This window comes from Adiantum capillus-veneris, chromosome 30 (genome assembly GCF_014529385.1).
Source record: "Adiantum capillus-veneris isolate H3 chromosome 30, ASM1452938v2, whole genome shotgun sequence".
Classification (NCBI taxonomy): domain Eukaryota; kingdom Viridiplantae; phylum Streptophyta; class Polypodiopsida; order Polypodiales; family Pteridaceae; genus Adiantum; species Adiantum capillus-veneris.
Genome location: NC_140960.1, coordinates 103157106 through 103183676, shown reverse-complemented (window position 1 = coordinate 103183676; position 26571 = coordinate 103157106). Strand labels below are relative to the sequence as shown.

General features: G+C 40.9%; 1 protein-coding gene and 1 long non-coding RNA gene across 2 annotated transcripts; one reads left to right on the top strand and one right to left on the bottom strand.

The window, feature by feature from the left end:
• Positions 1 to 547: 547 nt before the first annotated feature.
• On the top strand, positions 548 to 24601 carry LOC147418547 (uncharacterized). The gene is made up of 2 exons (XR_015187276.1): positions 548 to 820; positions 24385 to 24601. It is a non-coding gene; the product is annotated as an uncharacterized LOC147418547 (long non-coding RNA).
• On the bottom strand, positions 8179 to 8691 carry LOC147418548 (uncharacterized). The gene has a single exon (XM_086506480.1). It carries the CDS (start codon positions 8689 to 8691, stop codon positions 8179 to 8181), a length of 513 nt encoding a protein of 170 aa, XP_086362606.1.
• Positions 24602 to 26571: the final 1970 nt, after the last annotated feature.

Below are 26571 nucleotides of genomic sequence, written 5' to 3'. Positions count from 1 at the left end.
TCAGGAGGCGACATTCTGGACATGAAGCTCATAAAGCACTTTTTGTTCTTTCTCAAGCGCACATTAGGAAGTGCCAAGCACGCCATTCTTTTTCAACAGCCTCTGACTAACAATATAATGATGAATCTTTGTGCCCGTATAAGTATCTTCCGTTGAGCCACACGCCTTCAAGATGCATGTGTAGGTGATTGTATTTGGAAGAGAGCCCCTCGCTTCGCTATGTATCATTGCTTTGAGGTCTCTTGTATCGATATATAGTCTGTCTTCTTATGACAACTTCTTATATTTTTGAAATTATTTAATATCACAACCAGGGGTATTTTGGAAAATTTGAAGAACATTTTGAGAATTTAGGAATTTTTGAAACTTGAGAGATATTTTCGGAATTTCCACAAAGTACAGGTATTTTGGTAATTTTCCCTAAATAGAAACAATTGTGGCGCTTTCTTCCACTTGAAGTTTCCGGGCGAAAAGAAAAGATTATTGTCCGGGCGCGTGTGAAATGGGCAAAGGTTGTCTATAAATAGAGAAGTGTGAGGCTACGGGTACAGTTCCGAAAAATGTCTTCCTCTTCTTCTGTTTCCTTTACTTCATCCACCTCTTCCACTTCTACGTCTGCAGGCAAGGCCGGCCATGGCCATGGCCATGGTGGTAGTGGTAGTGGTGGCAGCAGCAAGAAGGGCGGCAGCGGCGGATACAATATGAGCTTTAACGAGATGATGTCCTACGGCTTCAAGTATGGCGAGTCGTGGTCTGAGGACAAGCGTGCTTTCGAGAAGGCCTTCAATGCTGCTGACCGTAGCAACGCCAAGTCCAAGAAGTGAGACTCTCCTCCATGCATGCCTGAGGCCTCTTTAATCAGGCTGCCGTTTTTACTGTCATGCGTTTCTGATCTCCTTTCATGTTGAAAGCAAGTTCTTGTCCTTTAATTTTTATATAGCATTAAGGCACATCCAGTTTCTATGTGTGTTTTTGAGATAGCTCTTGGATGTCGAAGCCTTACGATAAGAAACCCTCGCTCTCATGGCAAGTTTTCCAATAAATGGGGACTCTCAATTGCTGAAAGATGCAGATCTATAGGTCAATTTATGTGAATGGCATAGATCATTGCCTTTAATATTGACAACTCTTGATGATAAGACTCCTTTGTGCTTTCTAGGTTGGCAAGAGTTTTTTGTACATTATTATTTGCAGCCTTGCCTGTGTCATACATTTTCGAATGCATGCTTGATGAGGGATTCAGATCCCATTCTCTCTCATCACGATAGGTTTAAGTGGAATACCATCATTGATGAGGGATTTGGAGGGCATTTTCTCTCATCACGACAGTGATGAGCAGTTACATTGGCGTTCCAGAAATTTATTGGATGCTAGATCTCTCCCAGCTCTGTTGCTTTGCTTGATCTGATATTGATAGTTAATCCAATCGAACCCTTGCATTTTGTCGATTGAGTGTATAAGGCAGGTTGTTGATGCCTGGGGAGGTCAAATAGCATCTTGAGGGCAGTTGAAGATGGGTGCATGGACATGGGTAGTTAGTGGCCCTAGGTGAGGCACAAGCATGCACAGGAGTTGCGAACGCATACAGATGGGATCATCTTACACGACGATGTATACTGAAATTACATTCTTGCTCTACCTCTCCTTGTGCCATTCAGGACCCTAAAATTTTCACTACAGATGGATATATTCAATGCTCTCCCTTTTTCCATTCAGTATGAGTGGGAGTTGTGAATGCGGGCAGATGGGTTTCCTCCACGGAGTGATAGATATCAGACTTACATTCTTACTCTACCTCTCCTCGCACCGTTCACGACCTTAAAATTTTCACTTAAGACGGGTTGATTTCCAATGCTCTTCCATTTTCCATTGATTCCTAAGAGTTGGGTCGTGCCAGTGCGTGTGGGGCGAGTAGGGGCAAGGCTACAAACCAGTCGTGCCTCTACATCGAGTTTGTGGGATGATATGGGTTTTTTGGTGAACACTACTTATCTCTTCAATCTGCCTTTTATCGCCCCATTTGGGCATAGGTCCTAAACAACACGAAAGAAATCATAGCTTTTCAATCTACCATTCATCACATCCTAGCACCATTGCTTTCTATCCTCTACCTTCTACCCTCTTGTTTGCAATATGAGCCCTCTTTTGCTCTCTTTAGGTGTTTTGATTTGTAGTTTGAAAGTCTACCTATGAAGTGCTTGCGTTATTGGCAACCTTTGGAGTAGTAGGCATTCTTTTGGTGGCAATAGTGGCAGTCATGCTACACCATCAGTGTTTGGGGAACTCTTTCTTCCTAACTGGCCGGATTTCCTCCTTGTACATATGCAAACCGGAAATTTGCACAATCTTGATGTCATGTGCAAAGGAACATATATTGTAGCTTTGTTACATAGTAAAAATTGACAGTGTTTTGCAAAGGGATTTTCAGTAATTGAGGAAGGTGTTTTTTGTTGCTTTAGTAATCTTATTTGTTGTAAAGTTTTGGGGATGCCTTACTTTGTTGTTTTTACTCTACACTATATCGTTTAAATAAAAAATAACTGTTTAAAGAAATATTAGCTTTGGCTTTGTATTCTACTAAAACCTATTAAGTTGAGGAGGATGTGATAGTGGGGCAGACATGAGATGGTCTTCCAAGTTGGTGTATTGGTACTAAATGAGGCATAATGAAAAGATAACGACACAAGTGTCACAATGTTGGACAAGATGGTATCAGATGGTAATGCACTCAATGAGTACATCAAGCTCTCTTGGGGGGAGGGGTGAATGTTACGGGTCTCCTTTTGCAAGGTCATCTCAAGACCCTCCACTACCTCTCGGCCCTTACGTGCAATCTCGACTCTCAAGGCATCGAGGACTCTCAAGACTTACCATCAATCTCGATTCTCAGCGCGGCTTATGGATGGTAGGGGGACTTGATCTATGGGCATGGTCCCTTGAGTTATTAGACAAGATTGATGGTAAGTCAAGATGTAAGTGGATTTTAGGACTTGGCAAAGGGATAATGTTATTAAGCTTACGGACATGCAAAGATAGAGATAAGAGAGAAGAGCTTCATCCAAGGATCTGCGAGTTTTGGCCTATGGGGAGTAGTCGTCCCTTGCGAGTTGTCTCACAGGTCTGTCTTGTTTTGCTTGTGGAGACCACGTGCTGTCTTGTGAGGTAGCAACATGCTATGGGTTTTTGGAGAAAATTCAAAGATGTAGGGTTAATAGTCTCTTACTCTCCCTTGTTTTGAGCCTTGAAATCCATAGTGGGTTGTGGTGATGCTTCCCCTCGTGAGGGATTTGATTATGCAGTAGAGTGAACTGTTGCGCATTAGAGCCTTCTTTTTTAGAGTTATATGCAAGCAAGTCTTTAACAATTGGTTGGCACAAAATGAGAAGGGTTCCAATATAGTTAGTGAGACAACTTTTGACATGCCAACATGAAACAATGTAGAAATCCATGGTTATGGTCAATTCGAATTGTCACACGAAGAGGTAGCTTATGGGGGCAAGGAATTAGTGGTAAAAGGAAATACATCATGGGTAGAGCTTGACTTGGAGATCATGGACAAATTGGTGGTGCAATCGCCTGCTAGAGTACAAGATGTAAAGTCCATGATTAGGTGGAAACAGGGAGAGCTTGAGAGCATGCAGCAATCCATGTGGAAGATCAAAAGGCAATCATTGGAAGCTTAACTACATATAAAGCAAAGGGATGAGATTCAAATCAAGTGCCATAAAATTAAGTGGATGGTGGACGAAGACAACTCATTCATTGTAGCACTTGAGGCATAGATTTTTTCGAGTCTTACAATAGACTGAGCGAAATTTACCGAGCAAATGGTAAAGCCGAGCAAGACCCATCAGAAAGAATGCAATTGAACACTATCCTTAGGCGAGAGACCTATGGTTGCCATACATTGAGTGCCAGATTTAATTAAATAACTTTTGTTCAAACTCTACCATATGAGTTGACAATAGGTCACTCTACTAGCACAAATGTAGCCACACCACTTACTACCACCACCTCTTCTTGATTTTTCATGGAGCTGCGACAATGAAACATCACATACATTCCCTATGATGCTCCTCCAAGGCTCCTAGGGTCATAATACTAGACCACTGCTATAACTAGAGGTTTCTGAAAAAATAAACTAACATATTATCACTAGCTTAAAAGTCAAAAGACAAACTAGTTTTCAAGAAGAAAACTGGTTTAAAAAATGGATGAAATTAAATTTACATTCTTTTTCGCAAAAACTAAAAAGTAGTTGCACTAGATGGTTGTGTGCCAACCCAATGAGACTTCTCTCTCTCTCTCTCTCTCTCTCTCTCACACACACACACACACACACACACACACACACACAAACAAAAACAAAGTCACTCTATTGTGGAGACATCTTGGTATACACGAGAGATAGACATGAGAAGGTACCCAACAAAATATGTGGGACTTCATGTGAGAAAGAAATGCTAAAAAACATTACTAAACTGCACTATGGATCAATAGTCCAAACCACATTATACCATCGGATACATACAAATTATTAACTTGAAGCACACTCATCATCTATGAAGAGATGCCGTCTTCGAGGCCTATCTTTTGGACGACCATCGTAACGTGGGTCCAATGTCATGTGTCTCGCCTCCGCCTCGATATATTCAGGTAATGCACTTCAATGAAACAAAATACACACAAAATTTCAATTCAACAAAACAACCATGACCCATAAATTCATATGCAAAAAAATCTACAAGTGGTAATAGCAATGTTTAGCCATGAATCATACAATGTTTTGGAAGACAACAAAAAGATAATCAACCATAAATGTCTACTAACATAACCCAAACAAAAGAAAAACACTATGAATGTCTTGTGGTAAGTCGAGAATGGGAATCTCACAAATAATCACAAGGGTTCCCACCCACGGGACGGTCTCCGTCGTCCACCACATCGATGTGGTCGCATCCTCTCTCCCTCTCTTCCTTGGTCGAAGCAAGGGTTGCAAGCAAGTAGAAACAAGTGCCTCATCAAAATCTAGAGATGCACATGCACGGCCAGAGACCAAACAACCTGTCAAAATAAGAGCCGTCCCACATCCAAACTCAAGGCACAACCCCCCAGGACGACACAACAACTCAATAAAGCATGCCACAAAAGTATGGCTCTTCTGTGCAGACCCTCTCCATGGCAATCCGGAATCCATAAGGACTCGACCTGAATCTGGCAAATAGTGGCGCATAGTGCTATCCATCGCACTCATCCCTAGTCCATGAAACAAAGAAGCACTCTCTGCAATGTAAAGTGGTGGGGGTGGTCCATGCCTGTGGACCAAGAACATGATAGAAGTGTCGCACTACAAGGAAGCAAAAAAACCAATTTCAAAAGCTGCACATTGGCTCTTACTTACCATGAAATTATAAATAGAGTGATCACCTCATGTCGCTCGCCGAATGACTCTACATATCTATAAGGTGCATGATGCAAAACCACCACACGTCGATGAATAATCAACTCCGATGCCCTGCAAAATCGCTCAACCCAAAAGACTGTGTCTCCTACAAGGACAAAATCCATCAATGATTAAAACTGAACATATTAATGACAATATCAATATCTAGGACTAATTTTGTTACCTGCAAGAGGCGCCATCACAAGTAGCCACCCCGAGTCCGCCAGGGTATTATGGCTCAAATGAATAATTGATCGTACATGATCCTCTGTACATGTATCCCATGTAGGTTGAGGTGATGGTGAGTGTAGAAAGCCTCCAAAAGGTAAGTCAACAAAGATAAAGTCAGCTGCCCATGACACTGATCTACCACTCCTCCGATATGTAATATCTGTGGATCGAGCTCTAGTCATATGCTCGTGTACATGAATCCATGATCTAGACTGCACGCCGCTACGAAAATCCCCACCAATCGCAATATAGTCACCATGCAAAGCAACACACCTACTATCACTGCAACCATTCTGCACAACAGGCTGAATAGGCAATGGTGCATACACAAAATGTAGGGCATGTCGCAATCTCTGTGTGCCCCCACTCTCTACATGAGCAAACACATTATCTATATAAATATGAGTAATACAATAGAGCTGCAACAACAAGACTCCAATAAAAAACAAGATTATACCTAAGATAGACGGCAGATCATCAATCACATGGTCTGTAGTAGCAGATGCATTCTGATTCTTATCCAAAAAGCTTGTTGCTTAAATTTAGAAAAAAGTGTCAAAATTATTAATAATTCTTAAATTAGCAAAGTGTAGGACACATAGAAAGTGAGAATGAATCTAACTCACAAGTTCGAGTAGGTGGACGAGATGGTAGAGATTGAGAAGATGGATCAGCAACATCTGTGGCTTTGGGTGGTGGAAGATCCGTAGATGCGGCTCCTTTAAACTGCACATTATGCAATTCTCTCTCTCTAGCAAGGACATGGCCTCTATCCATGTCAATCCACCAAGGGCAATGATCAAGCTCCCACTGTGAGAGCTGATGCATGGTTGGTGGATACATGCATCCCTCACCGCTCTCAATGTGTGTCCAAGAGCGTGCAAGAACAGGTATCGCAACAATGTGATGCATGGTCAAGAGGTGAGCAAAGTATCTACAAAAGACAACAAAGAATTATTCTAAACTCAAAAAGGAATGCATACCCTATATTAGTTGAAGCATATATTATGATACAAAAATAGTCAAATCATTATCTACCTGTAAACTAGTCGCTGAGAAGCCATGCGGCAATAGTCAATCCTCTTTAAGGCTTGCAACTCTACATCCTTCGTTTTGTTTTCCAAAGCCACCTCAAGAGGGAATAAGAATTTTCTTCCCTCCACCACAATCTCCGTGTAAAACATATCCATGGTGCACGAGGGAGGAATATCAATCCCTCCAGGCACATCCACATAGTCCACAAGAAGCTTCTTAGATTTTTCTAAGATACTTTGCAAAGCTCCCTCTCGTTTTAACCACCTTTCACACCAAGCATGCAAGAGAAGAATCAAACTTCTTATTAACATTCACAAGTTCAATCATAAACCATTTGCATAAAGATGCTCACCCTCGAAACTTGTGGTCTCCTTTCACCATGCAATAAGCAGCACGAGTGATCTTGCTTGCCTCTAGTAAGGACACCCAGAGGTTTTTATTTTCTATGGAAGCATCATGTAGAGCAATCAAGTTAAGTTTCTCTAGAGTGGCCCAACTATCTTCCCCCCATTGAAGGCTCATCACACGATCAAACCAATCCTTTCCTAACCTTGGATCAACAATATTGAGAATCTACCAAACAAGGACATTATTCAATTAAAATAAAATTGCATCTTACCATGTATTAAAAAAAACACCAAGAGATCGTTATATACCTTCTCTACACGATCTGAATATTTATAATAAAGATCATTCATGATCTTAGTCTCTTCTTTTTTCAAGTCCTCTTTAGAAAGCAATGATTTCTTGCTCTCTAGCTTAGTGTGTAGTTCTTTTGACATTTGAACCTTCAAAATAAACTACTACTTTTTAAAACAAACAGCTTCAGATAAAGCATACAAAAAAGAGATCCAATGTCAAACACACTTACATAAAAAAGAAGCCTAGCTAGATATCTTCGTGTAAGAGGATGCCATGGCTCTTCTCCCTTTGTGGTTCTCTTGCGTAGAGTGTCGATCAATTTCTAGTCATTCTCCGGTAATGCACGAAGGTAATCTTCATGATCCGAAGAGCAAATGTTTGCACAATTCACCAACTCATCTCTTAGATGAGAAGATACTAAAGCATGAGTGTTCATACTGATGAAAATATTAGTAAGTTAGTCAACCTTCAATCATTTAAATCTTACCTAATAACAAGAGTATAGTGTCACTCACAAATTCATGCGTTGCAAGCTCGTCAATAATGCTATTTCGGAAACCTTTGTGGGGTCAATGATAGTACACAAGACCCTACAATGCTTCTCTCTGCTATTGGAAAACATTTCTCTAACAGCTGCTTGCCAAGCTACCGTCCTGTGATTGCCTTCCCACACGTAGAACATTCTACCAAACAGTGACTCTAGTTGTGGCTGCAAAGCTAACTCCTCTTCATACTCTTTATTTATGTCTTTCCAAAGTGGGTCCCATGTCTCAACAATATCATCTATTTCAAAAAATAAATAAGACTCCAAAAGAACCTTAAACATTCTAAAGAAAAAGCAACATGTCAATCCATAAAATTACTTTGAAACAACAATGATTACCTGTCAACAATGTCTGTTCCTTGTGGCATGTTTGCAGTGAAACTATAAAAGCACCTTTTTCCTTTATGTAACCTTCTCTGGCAAATGCAGCCTTCAAGCCAGAAACATCTGATCTGAGGCCACGTACATGAGCATATGGAATGAGTCTACACAAAGGAACTAGAGGACACTCAAAACAACTAAAAACCCTGGTGGTTTTGAGAATGTCCTCTCCTCTATCCATATGCAAATGACTATCATCCACATCATCAGCAGACGGCCCAACTTCTGGGGCAATATGAAATGGAACCAATTCCAAAGTTGCCTCTTGTCTAGCTATTTGAGCATCAACTTCATTCATTGATCCTAATCCAATGTCGGCACTCTCACTCTCATCACCAATAAAATCATTGTCATCGAAGTCTTCTGTGACTGCCACAGAGCTGACCTGATCACTGCATATAGGAACAAGAGGCATAGCCTCTTTGCCCTTTCGACGAGAACATCTCCCAGTTGCAGGACTACAGATAAATTTACAAACTCAAATTAATCTAGATCTAGAATTTATCTACTTTTGCCTAGAATCAAACCCAAAATATTTCATCCTATTAACTAGATCAAAGACTAAACATACAAATTGCCTACCCTAATGAATATGTTCCTTTCTTTTGTCAGTACCAATCCATACTAACCACTTAAATTGTAGACAAGCGACTTCACACAAAATATACTGAACCAAACAATTCTAAGCAACATATAATATACCTTACACTTAAAAGGACATTGTCGTAAATTATTATCATATCAAAAAATTTTAGCAAAAAAAAGGCCCCGGTCCTGTTGTTGGAGTTGGACAGCTGTCGGAACTGTTCTGCACCGGTGCGGAACAGTTCTGACAGCTGTCTAACTCCAATAGTTGGACTGGGGCCTTTTTCTTTTTTGGCATCTCAACACTGAGCAAGATGTCTCATAGTCAATGCAATCACATAATAACAACATTTTCATAGAAAATTTATCAAAAAAATCCTCAACGTCTTGTTGAAGCCAATGGCCATTTGATTTCACGGAGTCCGGAATGCAGCTAGAACCAGTCCGCGCCGGCGCGGACTGGTTCCCGGCGCGGACTGGTTCTAGCAGCATTCCGGACTCCGTGAAACCGAATGGCCATTGGCTTCAACAAGACGTTGAGGATTTGTTATAAAGGGTGCACCTAGTTGGGGGTCGTTTACGAGGTGGCATCTCCTTGTCGTAGCAGGCCGTGGAATGGAAGAAATAACTCCGAGAAAGTGTATTGACGATAGAATTAGTATCGAGTCGATGATGTTCTCTCACTGCATATAATTCAACTTTGCACTCTCCCTTTGTTGTTCTCACTGCATTAGGGTTTAAAAATTGGCATCATTCTTTATACCATCACAAGTCTATGCTAGTTGATGAATAAAAGGAGTACAAAATCACCATCCTGTACCGTGCAGGTGCCTAGACAAAAGCACTGGCTTCACTAATGCGCTTCATTCGCAGAAATCCTTATGTCACAACGCTGTTAATATTAAAATCTGCAGCGATGTTAATATCGCAAACGAACTCAATTTGCATTAAAAAAAAAGCCTGTCTACTGCTCCTCGGCCCGCGAGAACGCAAATGCAACAAGGGCTGGTTCAGTGCTGCAACCAGTGGTTGCAGCACTGAACCAGCCCTTAGTGCATAGGCGTTCTCACGGGCCCAGGAGCAATAGACAGGCGGCATATTACCCACTAGACAGGCGTTAGACTTGCTTTCTTACAGGCAGTATGCAGACTCGAGGGAGGTGGCGACCATGCGCAGGATCAACTGCATCGCATCATACTTTGCCAAGCATTGAACTTCAATATGCTGCGCAATACTAAACAACGTTAATTTTGCAATTCCAAGCATCAAAACTCTAAACTGCAGCGCAAATCAACCATCTTGTAGAATAGATTTGACCAAAAATTTCGCCCTCCTGCTGCTCCTCAACCCGCACGTATTCCAATGGGCAAAGGGCTGGTTCGGTGCTCCAACCAGTCCGGCGCGGACTGGTTGGAGCACCGAACCAGCCCTTTGCCCATTGGAATACGTGCGGGCTGAGGAGCAGCAGGAGGGCGAAATAACATTCAAGGAATTGATATAAACTGCAAGAGTAGCAAGCGACTGAAGAGGTTCACTTACCCGCAACAAGCACTGTGGTTGGAGGCGGCGAGCATGCGCAGGTATGGCCCGAGCTCTGTGCGCCAACAGTAGCCAAATTAATTAGGTTCAATAGGATAGATGTTAGATTCAAACTTGGCCGGACGCCCACAAAGGCAAGAAGAGCTGTGAGTGAGCAAGGAAATTGGAGCAATAAAATCTAGCTTGTGTTCATTTAGAATCACTATTTAATGCGTGAAAAAAGGAAAATATTTAAAAGTTAGCGATATTTTTTTCAAATTTTAATATGTTAAGGCAATATTTTTCACAGATTTAAACAAGAAAATACTATAGTCCATTTAGAATCACTACTAAATGCTCTAAAAAAATTAAGAAAATTGATAAGTTTAAGTATGATTTTTTTGAATTGTATTATTTTTAGTCTGCAATTATTTCCACGTTATAGGTATATTGTATTTTTCAACACTTCATCTCGACATGGCTGTCAGTAACGACTTTAAGACTCTGACACCTACGACGTTTTCAAGGATGATCTTCAAATACAAATCATTGTTAAAATATTTTTTATGCTCATGAAAAAGCAAGCACCGACTACGATTTTGATAACATTTGAAAATATAAAAAATGTTATACTAAATAACACATATTATTGTGGCGAGTATCACCTTTTCTCTTTCTTTTCCCACTACATCTGTTCTTTTTTCTCGCTATTTCCTGTCTAATTTGGAGCAATGAGCAGACACTTTACTGTTTACGGAACCCAGAGAGGTCAAAAGCTTGTTCTTCTATGTGACAATCGGTTCCAAGAGATCAAGGTAGCCACAATTAAGCAGCATTTTGATATTCAAAATGTTGATTTCGCTCTATGTCCCCTTACATTGTCTGGAGATACTGGCCATCTTGAAACCAGAGAAAACAATGATGGGGAACTATTTTACACCCTTGACCACGAAGTTTCACAGTTTTACAAGATTCTTGTCACCTCTTATCTATTGCCTAATGTTGATGGCTCAAAGGTTTCACCGATAGTGATCAAAGAGAAATTAGACGACATGTGGCTTCCATGTGCGAGTGTAATTGACTTCATTAGAACTCTACCACTGCAAACTAACCTGGTTGTGGCTTTGAGTCAAGTTCAGAAAGTTGTGCAAGTGTTTGAGCTCCCATCTCAGTATGATGGGTATATTGCTTTTGAGTTACCTCCACAAACTGAAAACTCAAGTATGAGTGGTATGGAGCAACGTTTTGATGGTCATTCTTGGGTAGAATATGTGACTTGTAGCATTGATTTTTTCAAAGGTGTCGTGCGATTTAGCAGATGCTGTGGCCATCTGCGATGTGTCAATCTTGATTGTAGTTATCATTTGAGAACAAAGCTTCCAAATGAGAGTCAATGGAAGGGACGATTATCGCGAGCACCACAAAGGGGATTAATTGGAGCAGAATTTGGAAAGCTTGTGTGTGTCCATTGTCATCAGATACCAAAATGTGTAAATGCTTGTGCTGCAGTCATTTATTATTGCATCCCTATTGAAAAGGAGTCTGTTAGTAGATGTGTGCTTCATCTTGGTTATCACAAGCATCCAATGGCTGAGGGAAAAAGAAGAGCTGCTGACAAGGTTATTTCGCAAGCTTTGCTTGCACGCGCAGTTTTAGATCCTTTGACAACAGCCAAACAATTGGAGAGAGTAACAACAGAAGAGATAATAATGGATAGGCTCATGGGGCTAAGTTCCTCTAGGAATACTGCCTTGGACGAAGATGAATTTGTCACGTTCCTTGACACAGTGACTCCACTCTCTAATAAGCATCGTGTGCAGCAGATTTTGGAAACAACCAAGAAAGCCAAGGGCATCACTTCAATGGGATTTGAGTCCATATTGAAATTAAAAAGCAATAGCCGATACCCATACCTGCACAGTGTTCTTTTTCCAGGCCAGTTGGGAGCAGAGAAACAACCTCATGTTTTCAAAATGTCTACAATGGGTCCAGGTAGTGGGGTGGACTTGGTGAATCGTATGCGTCCTGGAGGTAACTTGCAAGATATGTGGGTACACTTTGACCATGTGCATAGAGTTGATGGATGGCCTACTATGTCAGCACATGTATATGATCCTTACGTTCGAGAACTTTTAACTTTTGCAATATGTGAATTTACAGTTGAAAATAAGCATGCACAGATTGAGTTTTGGAGAATGCTTAACAAGGTGGTGATGGATCTGGGATTCCAAAAACCCGAGTTTAGAGGTTTCATGGCAAATGAGGCTAATGCAAATTGGATTGCTATTCGCACGGTTTACTTTGGCGGTGCAAATAAGAAAATGCCTGAGAAAGAAAGATCATGCGTTTTCCATTGGGAGCAAAGTATGGTTAGGCATACTTCAAAATGTATCCGAAATTCTTACCAAGAAGAGCACAAACTTAAATGCCGAAAGTGGATGCATGCCTCCACAGAGAATGCTGCAAATGTTTGTAAAGAGGAGATTAGACAATTTTGGCATGTTGGGCATGCCATTGAGTCAGAGATTCCATCATTGGAAACATGGTTGTCTTGGTGGGATGTAAGAGTGCCTCATTGGGGTGATAGATTTGTTTGTCAAGATGCAGCAGGTGCTTTTGTGCCAAGAACCAATCTAGCTGAGGCAAAGCATGCTAGCATGCGTGCAGCTATTGGATACAAGTCTAGTATAGGTTTGTATGAAGCCACATGTGCAGATATGGCTCTAGCTGTGTTGCAGAGTGTTAGATACAATGCATACCTTAAAGGGAGTAACACATGCACTGGACCAGTAGTGGTAGATTTGGCTGCAAGGTTTATGAGTCAACATGCTGCTAGTGGGTCGGGTAAGAAGCTCATAGACCTGGCTAATTCTTCTTTGAGGGAGATGAGCATGCCAAGTCCTGAGATGAACAGAGAATCAATGAGGGAAAAGAGTGTTCGAAGATCTAGACCAATATTTGTGGAGCCTGATGAAATTCTAGAAGATGATAGCCACAGACCTGAGTATGTGACAGTCACAACGACAAATGGGCTACCTAGGAGTGCACAGCAGAAAGATTCCACAGCTCCCCTCGTGTGGTTGGAGCAAAAAGTGTCTCGGACTCTGTGGGCAATTAGGCGTACTGAGCCAGGGAGAAAAATGACATGCTTTGGCGTTCTTGCAAATCATACAACAAGATGTGGTAGGTTTATTAATGAAATTGCACCTTCTGTTAAACACGGAGTGCCTACACCAAGCTTCTGGGGAAGGCGGAGATATCCTGCAAAAGGATCCAATCTAGGAGGCATTGTTGAGGGATTTGTATGGTTCTGCAACAGTAGTAACACTCCAGGACCTGCACCTGGGACTTGGGTTGTGGATGAGGGCACTAATCTGCAGCCATCTGAAGTTGAAATGTTGTTGAACAATGGGTTTGTTCTTAAAGAAGCAAATGCAAATGCTGAGTGTAGTCGCAATGTTAAAACAAGTGGGAGCACACCGAGTTCATTTCGTCCAAAATTTAGAGATGGCAAACTTGTTAGATGGAGATCAAAACTTACAAGAGATTTTCACGATAGGATTGCGCAGGGAAGAACTATGGCTGCCAAATTAGTAAGGGAGGTAATTGTGGTCTCGAATGTATCACATGTGCTTCATGTTAGTACAGCTGGATCGGTGGAGAAAGGTGTTACGTATGCTATCACACTTGCAGACTTCCCTGGATGCTCATGTGAGGATTTTCAAAGGCATGATAGCAAACGTGTTGCATATGTGCCTTGCAAGCACATCTACTTTGTGTTTTTTAGAATCTTGGGTTTGGACTCCTTTGCTCATGAGTTTGTGCATCAATCTGCACTTACAAAAGTAGAGCTATTTCAAGCTTTAGGAGGTTCTCGGATAGCATCATAGGTGCTAGAGTTCATGTGTTGACTTTTTTTGGGAAATGTTTGTGCCAAATTTGTGGTTGCCTATTTTGGAGAGGATCACCTAGAATTACGCAATGTGTGAAGTATTATGTTTTATGAATGATTCTAAAATCTAAATTTGTCTCCATTGGTTCACATATTTGTGTTAATGAAAATAACATGCATGGCATAATTATTTTATTTCACAATTGTTTCTATTGTGGCTGCTTACCCTTGGACTTGCTCGGAATGTGACTTCGCTCGATTTTTTTTGCTCGATGATTAGAAATCCCTGATTTTTTCCCTTGAGTCTTGAGGGGGTGGAAATCGCAAATCTATAATGCGGGCAAGTAACCTTTTGAAGCTTGCAAAGCTTTGTAATAGCATCGATAGTATCAAGCAAGTTGTAGATCTGGGAGCCATAAAAAATTTGACGCTTATTGAAGCTTTATTGGAGCGCTAGTGTGTACGAAGCATTAACGTAAAGCCTCAAGTTTTTAATCTTCGGTTGTGCGCGCGCGCGCGCGCACACACACACACACACACACACACACACACACACACACACACACACACACATTACATTGGTGGAATATGCCATTGACAACCTGGCTGGATTACTAACACACGTGAATGAAATATCGATTTTAATGTGCTTACAAGAAAGTTCTACATCCTTGGTTACCAATACAACCAACAATATTAATTCTCTAGGGAGTACGGAGTAACTATGGAACTACCCTTGAAGATTGGTTTATCTACCATCTCAAAAACGTGTAGCCCTGTGTAGCTTCTTAACACCAATCTATAGATATGCTTTGGTATTGTGATTAATAAAAACCTCCTTTTGGCAACATTGGTCGTCTCCTACAATCTAGCCAAAATTTTGACTTACACACCTCTTCCTAGTCTTCTTGATGTGATTATCTACCACACTGGATCGATGTTACTACTTTTATGTCTATAGGGTTTGATAAGTTCCGTCATTTGAGAACTCATCGTAGGAATAATCAACATATCCAGTATCGTTGCGATTTTAGCCGACCATCTAAAATGTTTTTAAACATAGGACATATTGATAAAACTAAAAGGATTATTGGATTTTTCCATGGATATGCTTACCATGGCTCAAGCATTCTAAAATACAACCAATCCTCATGTCCAAAGTTGGTTGTGGCCCGATGGTGGCACGTCCATATCTTTAAATGCACCGAATTACTTTTTTAGGAGAGTTAGGACGTGTTATTAACAACATCATGCGTTTTTGCATGGCGCTTTGATTTTTGTTCTTTGTAGCTACTGCTCACATAGAGTTGCTCATTGATTTTTCCTATTCGCCATACCAAAAAGCGTTGCTTGCTCACCCCACACACACACACACACACACACACACACACACACACACACACACACACACACACATATTTTGAAAGGAATTCGTCCTCAACTATCATTGTATACCCCACCCTTATACGCACACATACACACACACACACACTTCTCTAGACAAGACAATATATTTTTACCCCAAGGGATGTGGATAAGCATCATTTAAGGCACTACGCATGCTTAAGAGTGGAGCCACCCACATACTCACCCACATAACTGCTGAAGGTTAAGAACATTCCTTGTGCATCGAATGCCAAATTTGTGCAGATGAATAGAAGCCTTCACACTCATTAAAAAGTCCCATGCTAATGCTCATATCCGCTTGCATGTTTTAAGCTCTCATAAAGTGCCAATTTTCCTGGTTCACCCTCCTGTCCTGCTCTCGCTTACCCCCCTCCCCCCCCTCTGCCCTTTTTTTTCTAGCTTGGTTCGCTCACGACATCACAGTCCCTCACGCTTACCGTGCACACATCTCTCTCTTAGCTCGCATGATGAAACCTCATGGCTTTATCTGATTGGGAAGGTTCTAAGTCTTGCTTTTGGCGCACCAGCGAAAACACACACACACACACACACCCCTACCCCGGTGACCTATGCCAAGCCTCACTTATGCATGGAGGAATTCTCTCTTTCTCTATCTCTCTCTCTCTCTCTCTCTCACACACACACGCATGCTTGCGGGCACTTGCTCTGGCCAGGTTGAAGTTTGTGATCCACTTCTTGCTCGCCTAATGCACGCACACACACACATACAAACACACACAAACACACACACAGATTGTCACAGGAAGACATCTATAGCAGCATTCTGTAATCTTCAAACAAAGGGTAGCTCTACCCTTTGGGATCAACAATATCTGGATGACAGACAAAAAAGCGATAAATGAAGGTTTTTGCACATTGCCAATCAACCTCTATGGGGCTGTCGCCATTTGAATGATAGAAAGATACATTTACGCAACATTTTTCTCTCTTATTTTATCCGATGGACATACAGGTAGGTGCCTATGCACCTACTCAGTGTGTATAAGTTTTTTTCTTCTTGAAAATAAAGGTGTGAAACTAGTCTTTAAAACACTACCTGCTGATGATACTTCCGATGAAGAGGTTTGTTGGTTGACATCTAAAATACAACACATTAGGCTGATCTGCCAATAATAACCGAGTTTGAAATACGCTCTGATTTGAAATTTTTGAAATAACATGTGGATAACTATGTGGATTTACATTTATAACCTTAGGGATGTTCTGTCAAGAGATGCTATATGTGGTTGATTTCAAAAAAATGATGATATTACAAATAAAATGCTCGTAGACTTTTTGGTAGATTTTTACATATATGCACACATATGGAATTGACTGGTAGATGATGATACCGATTGATGTTTTTGAATGTAAAATATGGGGAAGTTGTAGCATACCTTAATCATGGAGTCACAGATACATGAAAGTGTGTATGTACACAAACCACTTATTATGGAGAAACCACTAACTTGCTTATAGAGGCTGTAAATGATTCTGGTTTTTAAACATGTCTACACTAAAATCAATAGAATATATGGGTTCTTGGACATGTACCTTTGGTCTACTTGCCGTAAACCTCTAGTGAGGATCTCTGAGGATATGGCAATGACTGGACTTTTGGAAAATAAGGCCAAAACGTAAACAAAACTCTGGCAAATTATTTATAGGAAATATTAGCGACGGAAGATGACCCTTTAGCTTTAATATTTGGGCTTCAGTCTTACCGCTTGATACGTTGGAATCTGGATTGAATTTTATTGATTTATTGAGGTGAGATATTTTGATACTTTTTACTCATTGTTGGCCTAAAACCATGGTTTTAGGACTATCTTTCCCACCTGTTGACGACGGAACACAGAAGAAGTTTCCCCAATATGTTGTACCATTATTTTTGAACCGAACTGATACTTTTTGTAATATTTGAGTAGCCATTAGACTTTGTGGGAATGAGCCTCTATGGAGGAATGTATATAAATCAATATTTGTAACACTAAACCCAACTTTTGAATTAATTAAATCCGGTTATCACTGTGCGTGGTGTCTGAAAGTGTGATTTCTTCTCTCCCCTACGCGCACTACGGAAGGTACATTGCTAAAGAAACACCACCATCGTGTTAGCAACGGCGAGGGCTTCCATTCAACGCCAAGAGTGTGCGATTTCGACTACGACGCGAAGTGAGCTCCTACGAGCTTCTGGATGAGTTTTCTTGCAAACTAGGTGTTCGTTTGGTGAGTTCTTTACACCTATGGATTCATGGAGAGTAGGACTACGCATTAAGACCATATGCCACGAAAAATGGTAACCTGTATTTTGCTGCATGTTTTTATACGTGATTATCGCAAGAGGTAGTTGGAGGTCGGTTATCAAGTCACGTTCCATAGGGTATTGATCTCATGACAAGGAGAGTATATCTTGTGAGTTTTGTGACATTTCGAATGCATTTGGCATAGATTTGGATAGCATTAGCATCGTAGATTGGGTTGCTTTCACTAGTGCATAAAAACGTTTGGATTTGATTTCCTCGATTAGAGATTGTCTTAGAAGGTCGAGAAGGAGATTGATACCCATCTTTTTGTTTCCATGCACCTACGGTTAAGCTTTTCCCTTGGCCGACATAGAGTTATTGGGTTTTTTCTCGCTATGCTAGCGTCAGCTCGCGGCATATCTGCTAACATTGGCGCCATTGCCGGGGAACAAAGCCCTAGGTAGGTGACCTTAGACTAATCCTATGAGGTGAGAGTTCCTCTAGTGTGCCAAAGTATTCTTTTCTATCTTAGTTTAGTTTGGACCTATAGAGAGGTGATAGGAAGCGTGTGTCTTGCCTTGGTCACCTGTGTTGATGATTTTATTTTATAATTGTATTGGTTTGAGAGCTTGAGTGGTTGAAGAGGTGATAAAAGCATTGGCTAGTCCGTGTGTGTCAGTTAAGTGCTCATCTACTTACAATTGCAAAAGCCCAATTTTTTATGTTTAGGAGTAGCTTTAGGTAGATGAATTGATCTTCATCTAGCGTTGTCCATCAATGAAAATTTGATCGGGTTAATTGATTGCATTGAAATCTTGAAAAGAGAGTGATTCTTAGTTGAAACAATGCAAAACAAGGTTCATAATTTTTTTTGCATGATTGAGGATTGCTGAGAGCATAAGAAGGCATCAGAAAGGGCCCTGTGCATAAAAAAATGAAATTTGCAAGGTTAGACTTTATACGCGTATAAAGTCTCAAGGGCTAACAAGAGACCAAACTTGTGGAAACTGATTGTACCAGAATGTTCAAATGAGTATTTATACCCTAGGAACACCTTGAGTGTGAAACTTTGTCATAGAATTGGAGACCAAAAGACAAAACTCGGAGTGGTTGTAACTGAAAAAAGCAGAAACTTGGGTTTGTAAGCACTTTTAAACTTTAAATTCTTCTATGAACACATGTACATGATGCTGATAAGTAGGGGAACTTAAGGTAGAAACAGATTTGGATTTTGAGACAGGAGACTGTATACGCGTATAATGTCTCCAGCATAGATTTGGGCAATATCTTGCATGTTGTCATCACTAAGCCATTTGGGAGGTGTCTATAAGCTTGACTACAAGATTCTATACCATTTGGTTAGCCAACTTTACATATGAAGAGAATTTTGCAATTTGTTACAAAAAACAAAGAAAAGAGGTGCATTGGTGAATCATTGACATCAAACTTGATTTTGAGCACATATGCTTTGAGTACACACAAAAGAGAACCTTGGGTTGAGATTTAACTTAATTTTTGTCAAATAGACTTTATACGCGTATAAAATCTTTTTGCCCAGAATAGACTCAAATTGTACAAAGGTGTCACGTGCCACATCCAACCCTATGTGTCCGTGGACAAGCTACAACATGACCAGGGTTTAGTTCAGTCAAGTCAGTCTAGAATGGGAAGCGATCTGACACCTTTGTGAGTCTGTTCGCAGACCATGTATGTCTAGACACTTAGATTAGATGCATATCCTCCCGTTGCTCCACAGCATAAACCTAGCATTTTTGGACCAGATCAGCCATCTTTTTTGGATCTTGCAGATTCCTAGCGATAGTAAGAAGCAAAAGCCCCAGCGTTAGCAGATTCACCGCACCAGGACCATTTTTCAGCCTAGCGTTTTTGCCTCAACCCGAAGCCATCGTCATTTTTGCAAACCTGAAGCCATCGTCATCAACAAGAAGACCAACGTTTTCAGTTTTCAGCAGTCAAGCAGAACAATAGAACCCATAAACCTCGCAGATCTCACCTTCTTGCAACAGATCCTCGCCGCACGATGAGATTCATCAAGGTTTACAGTATCACCCCAGAAAACGCAGATTTCAGCATCTGTGTTTTCAGCGCATTGTAGTCGCATCATCGTCATCTACATCGTCATCGACATAGAGTCAGAATTCAGCAGATAAAGATTTTTAGATTTCAGCCCTAGCATTTGCAGATTTCAGCCCGTCTTGTCATCGTCCTCATCGTTGTCGACATCGTCGGCAAGTCCAAGCATTGTAGAGATTTGTGTAATCATAAGTAGACCGCTCTCGCCATAGAGAGTGGGGCCTTCAAAGGAGGGTTTTACGTCTCTGGTGTCGTATTCTCTTCTCTCTCTATCTCTCAGTCTCATGCACTTCCATTCCCAGTGTCCATTTACTTTGTTTGTGTCCATTGCACTCTCTCACTAAAGGAACGGAAGGCTCTCCCTTCCGTAAGTAAAAGGAACCCTTGAGCATAGTTCGGAGCACTCATCTTGAGCAAAGTTCAACATTCATTCTGCTGCACCTTACATTGGTATCAGAGCTTTGACAGTGTTCTGTATCACTCAAGGAAAGAACCACATATTTTTTTGCTTATTGAGGTCGCATGTAACCCAAGTTCCCTTGGGCGTGTCAATTCTTAATCGTGTTTTTGAAGAGTGACAGGAATCTCAAGAAAGAAGGGCTTGTCCAGACTCTCCTTGTGCCTCTTTTCACTCATTGAGAGCGGACCGTGCACTTAGTGGCCGGCCAATCGATGTGAGGTGGGAAAAAGCAACCTTGGTGTGAGCGCAAGGCCGCCAAGGGGTGCGTCCACGGAAAAGAGCAGAACTTGGGTGAAGAGAAGATCCTTCTCTAACACATATTGCAAGCAAAAGAAGAACCTTAAGAACCTTAAGAACCCAAGAACCTCAAGACCCTAAAGAACCCCAAGACCCGCAAGAACCCAAGTTCGTCGTGAACTTAAGAACCCAAGACTACAAGAACCCACGACTTCAGTGGATGGTCATCACTCGAAGCGGAATGGATACTTCGCTTAGAGGTCATGAGCATGAGAGAGGCGAAGAAGAATTTTCCCCACCAGGAGGTTTTTCCGACCCTTCCCAATCTACGTCAAGGATTGCACTAACTCCTATGGAGGCTTTAGATCTAATGTTTATGGAAAGGGAGTTAGAACGCCATGCAAGAACAACAGAAAGAATGACAAAAATTGATCGTCAGTACCAAGACAAAATGACAGCCATAGCACGTGAGCTCGAGCAAGCACGCTTGGAAGCCAAAGTAAGACAAGCAGAATTTGATCGTAAGAACAAAGCAAGACAAGAGAAGGGCGACCAACACATGAAAGAGTTGTGCGACTCCTTTCTCAAGTGCAGGCACAGATGAAAGAGATTCGAGAAAAGGAGACTCTCTTAGTCTCTTCTTCTTCCAAGCATGACACACAAGATTTGCATGATGATTTGAATGACAAACATGATGATTTGCATGATGCTCACAATGTGATTTCTCACAAGCATGATGATTTGCATGATGATCAAGATGTGATTTCTCACGAGCATGATGATTTGTATGCCCATGATGTAATTGCTCACAAAAATGATGGTTTAGTTGATGCTTTTTCTAGCGAAGCTAACCTCGTTGCAGATTCAATCAATCACGAAGAACCGATCTTGGCTCTCGAGCCGAGGTCCAAAGACCCCCCTCAGGAAGAATCGATCTTGGCTCTCGAGTCGAGGTCCAAAGCACCCTCACAGGAAGTACTATGTGTTCTAATGATTCATCAGCTCGCATTGAACGAGTGTTTCAGTCGTGATCGTTTCTTGTATTTTGGTCATTGTCTTTATGTGATCCCTTTTGCTAGGCATGACATATTGTACATTGAGCACGTTTCACTCATGAATGAGCACTGGTGTATAATGATTATTCATGAAAAGCTGAAAAGTATGCATTCAAGGAAGTCACATTCCATATCTCTCCCTTGGCACGACACAGTTTCAGAAAGAGCACAAGAAAGATTGAGCATCAAGCGTAGGGATTTCCATTGTGTTTTGCCACAGTTGATTGATTTAGATCAGAAGAAAAGATTCGATCTCATTGTTTGCGTGTGTGTGGTGAACGACACTCTATTGGAAGTGGTTTCAGGAATTTTCAACCATGGAGATTCTTGAAGAAGCACGAAGCATGACTCTAGATGAAGTTGAAGCATCGAAGGAGCCACATAAGACTTTGTGTTTTCGGCACTTCCCAAAGAAGCAAGCGTTACAGACCTTTATTAAGTTCGAGTATCGCACGACCCACACATTAGAGTGGGCCGGTGAAGAGTCCTTTCGAGGATTCCGGATGTTATTGGCGATTTCCCTCGATGCCATACAGTTTGGTACCAGTACCTCACTTTGAAAAGGAGGGGATGTTGCATGACAAATCCAACCCTATGTGTCTGTGGACAAGCTACAACATGACCAGGGTTCAGTTCAGTTTAGAATAGGAAGTGATCTGGCACCTTTGTGAGTCTGTTCGCAGACCATGCATGTCCAAACACTTAGATTAGATGCATATCCTCTGGTTGCTCCACAACATAAACCTAGCGTTTTCGGACCAGATCAGCTAGCGTTTTTGGATCTTGCAGATTCCTGGCGATAACAAGAAGTAGAAGCCCTAGCGTTAGCAGATTCACCGCAGCAGGACCATTTTTCAGCCTAGCGTTTTTGCCTCAACTAGAAGCCATCAACGTTTTTGCAAACTTTCGCAACAAGACCAACAAGAAGACCAGTGTTTTCAGTTTTTAATAGTCAAGCACAGCAGTAGAACCCTTGAACCTCGTAGATCTCACCTCCCCGCAGAGCAGATCCTCGCCGCACGATGAGATTCATCAAGGTTTACAGTTTCAACCCAGAAAACGTAGATTTCAGCATTTGTATTTTAAGCGCGTCGTCGTCGCATCGTCGTCATCGACATAGAGTCAGAATTCAACAGATAAAGATTTGCAAATTTCAGCCCTTAGCATTTGCAGATTTCAGCTCGTCTCATCGTCGTCCTCATTGTCGTCGACATCGTCGGCAAGTCCAAGCATTGTAGAGTTTTGTGCAATCATAAGTAGACCGCTCTCGCCATAGAGAGTGGGGCCTTCGGAGGAGGGTTTTACAATGTCTCTGGTGTCGTATTCTCTTCTCTCTCTATCTCTCAGTCTCATGCACTTCCATTCACAGTGTCTGTTCACTTTGTTTGTGTCCATTGCACTCTCTCACTAAAGGAACGGAAGGCTCTCCCTTTTATAAGTAAAGGGAACCCTTGAGCACAGTTCGGAGCACTCATCTTGAGCAAAGTTCAACATTCATTCCGCTGCACCTTACAAAAGGTATATGGCTAAATCTTCCGAAAGACTTGGAGAAGTCCATAGATTATATTTTATTTCATTTGGACCAAATCTAAGTTTAAAAAGACCGGGATATAATATATGGGTTCTTGGACATATACCTTTGATGTACTTGGCGTAAACCTCTATTGAGGATCTCCGAGGATATGGCAATGACTGGACTTTTGGAAAATAAGGCCAAAATGTAAACAAAACTCTGGCAAATTATTTATAGGAAATATTAGCAACGAATTTAATATTTGGGCTTCAGTCTTACCATTTGATAGGTTGGAATTTGACTGAATCTGGATTGAATTTTATTGATTTATTGATGAGATATTACTCATTGTTGGCCTAAAACCATGGTTTTAGGACCAGCTTTCCCACCTCTTCATTATTTCTGGCTCAACTAGGCTTTACCTAAATGTTGGGGTTCTCTCTCAATCACACAACACTAGACACAAATACACTGATTACATCACTTACAATAGGTGATTGAGATTAATTGGAATGTCAACTAATGAGGTGCTAAATATATCTTAACATGCTCAAACTATGCTTCAGATCACAACATTATTATCCTTCTATCTTATACAGGAACTCACTCTTATTGAAGGTAATATATCTTAACATGCTCAAACTATGCTTCAGATCACAACATTATTATCCTTCTATCTTATACAGGAACTCACTCTTATTGAAGGTAAGTATACAGTGTTGAATTCAAAATTGTAAAGTGCTTTTAATGATATCCTTTTTTGGTGAATAAATGCATAATTCTTGTGCTAGTAATGTACTTTGAAATCAATCCAATGTGTGTTACAAGATCCTTAATCCTCATGTGGGGGTCTCAAATGAGATGGCATTCAAAAATTGATCCAATTTACAAAAGGACATGCTGTCCGATCTTTTTTGAATTAAAAGATGTAAACATTATAGTAAAAAAATGGCTCAATCTATAAACATAAAATTTGATCTGTGTTAGGTTGTTAATTTTTTTGTGATTTTTGACACCGATAACAAGGGGAGGGAGTCATTGACACCTGTCTTCCCAAGTAATGCCAGTTCTGACGAGCTTGTGTTTCTTGGATGGTGGCAGGTAAGAGATTTCTTCCTTGAGATTACGACAACAACTGCAACAATAACAAAAGATCATCCATCGTTCGATTATTTTTATGATTGATAGATAGACCTAGTATATGATTCTTTGATAATATTCACAAGTAGATACATTATAAGTCAATGTCAATTGTAGTCTTTTGTTTGTCATTTTTCAGACTACTTTTTATCTAATGTATACATAGTTTTTGGTTATTTACACACTGTCTGGTCTCTATTCCCATTGTATGGTTCAATAGTTTGTGAAATCAAACTATTTTTAGATAATCAATCTTAAACACACTTATACTTGTTTCTAGCTAGCCTTTGGTTGGGTTAGCACCATACAATGGGGCCTAGACCAGCTATATTTTTAGATATATTTGTGAAATCAAACTATTTTTAGATAATCAATCTTAAACACACTTATACTTGTTTCTAGCTAGCCTTTGGTTGGGTTAGCACCATACAATGGGGCCTAGACCAGCTATATTTTTTGACTTGACCCACCTAATCCAATAGGATGGGTTGGGGCCACGGCTCATGATCAATCGTATATAGCATATAGTTCTATTAGCTTAGAATGCAGTTTCTCAAAGAGTGTATACCCCTATTACACCTTTTATCCTGCTGAACAGATTGAGACCTTTATGTCTACAATATGGTCACCATTGTGTATATCCTATTGGATGTAGAACCTGATATTCTTGAGTGCACTTAATATTCTGATACAAATTTGTAAAACTATCTAGATATCTAGAAGTGATTTTTTGTCATTGATTTCCGATGAAGATATGAACCTAAGATATAGTGTTTTTATAGGGTATTGGACGATTCCATATAGAACACTGGAAACGATGTTCTTGAACATAGATCAATCTAGCTAGGGTGAACAATAGTAAGACATTCTCTCTTACTCAGTACCTGACAAAGTATACTTAATCAGACGGCTTTTTCTATGAATGTGATGTTTATATATATTAGCCCTATTGACACCAATTTACCAAAACGATAACTTTTCTACATATGATAAATACCTCTTTGAACACTTCACTTATTTGGATATTTTTGTCACTCAATTGTTTACACTTGGTTGGGGGTAGGGTTCCACATGGTGGGCTCTATTTCCCACCATGTGGATCTTCTCCTCAGGGATGGAAGAGGGCAACACACACACACACACACTCTCTCTCTCTCTCTCTCTCTCTCTCACTCACACACACACACACACACACACACACACACACACACACACACACACACACACACACACACACACACACACACACACACACACACACACACACACACACACACACACACACACTTGTCTAGACGAGACACTATATTTTTACCCCAAGGGATGTGGATAAGCATCATTTAAGGCACTAGACATGCTTAAGAGTGGAGCCACCCACATAGTCACCCACATAACTGATGAAGGTTAAGAGCATTCCCTCTGCATCAAATGCCAATTTTGTTCTTATGAATAGAAGCCTTCACACTCGTTAAAAAGTCCCAAGCTAATGCTCATATCCGCTTGCATGTTCCAAGATCTCATAAAGTGCCGATTTTCCTAGCTCACCCACCCATCCTACTCCGGCTTAACTCCCCCCGCCCTTTTTTTTCTAGCTTGGGCATCACAGTCTCTCACGCTTACCGTGCACACATGCCTCCTTGATCTCTCTTTTACCTCAATGGCTTTATCATCTCATTGTGTAGGTTCTAAGTCCTGCTTTTGGCTCACCAGACAATAGTCTTCAGATGTAAATCCCAAAACTTGTCTACATATTTGTGGATAGACTCATGGGAGAGAATCTTCAAACTGCGCCATTCGATGAGCACTTTGTCCTTTGTATCACTTGCAAGGAGTTTCTTCATGATGGAAACTTGTCTTTGGGGCTTCATTGTTGCCACAAATGCTAGCCCACATTGACGATCCAATTTCTAGAAATGCATAGCTACATGGCATAGCTTGGAGAACTCCATAAAGCCCTCATCTCCAAAGGCCACATCAAATTGTTGGATGAAGGCCAACACTTTGTAGGTAGCACCAAAGGTGCCATCATAGGTGAGAAAACAGATACTCTTTCCTTCCTCCTTGAACTTCTTGAGCTTTGGTGTCCTTCATCATGCAGGATATGATTTACGATGTCCTCCCCTCTTGTATTCTCTAGGAGAATAGCCA

Coding starts and splice junctions, on each gene's coding strand:
- LOC147418548 (XM_086506480.1), bottom strand. CDS start 8,691: ATGCCTCTTGTTCCTATATGCAGTGATCAGGTCAGCTCTGTGGCAGTC.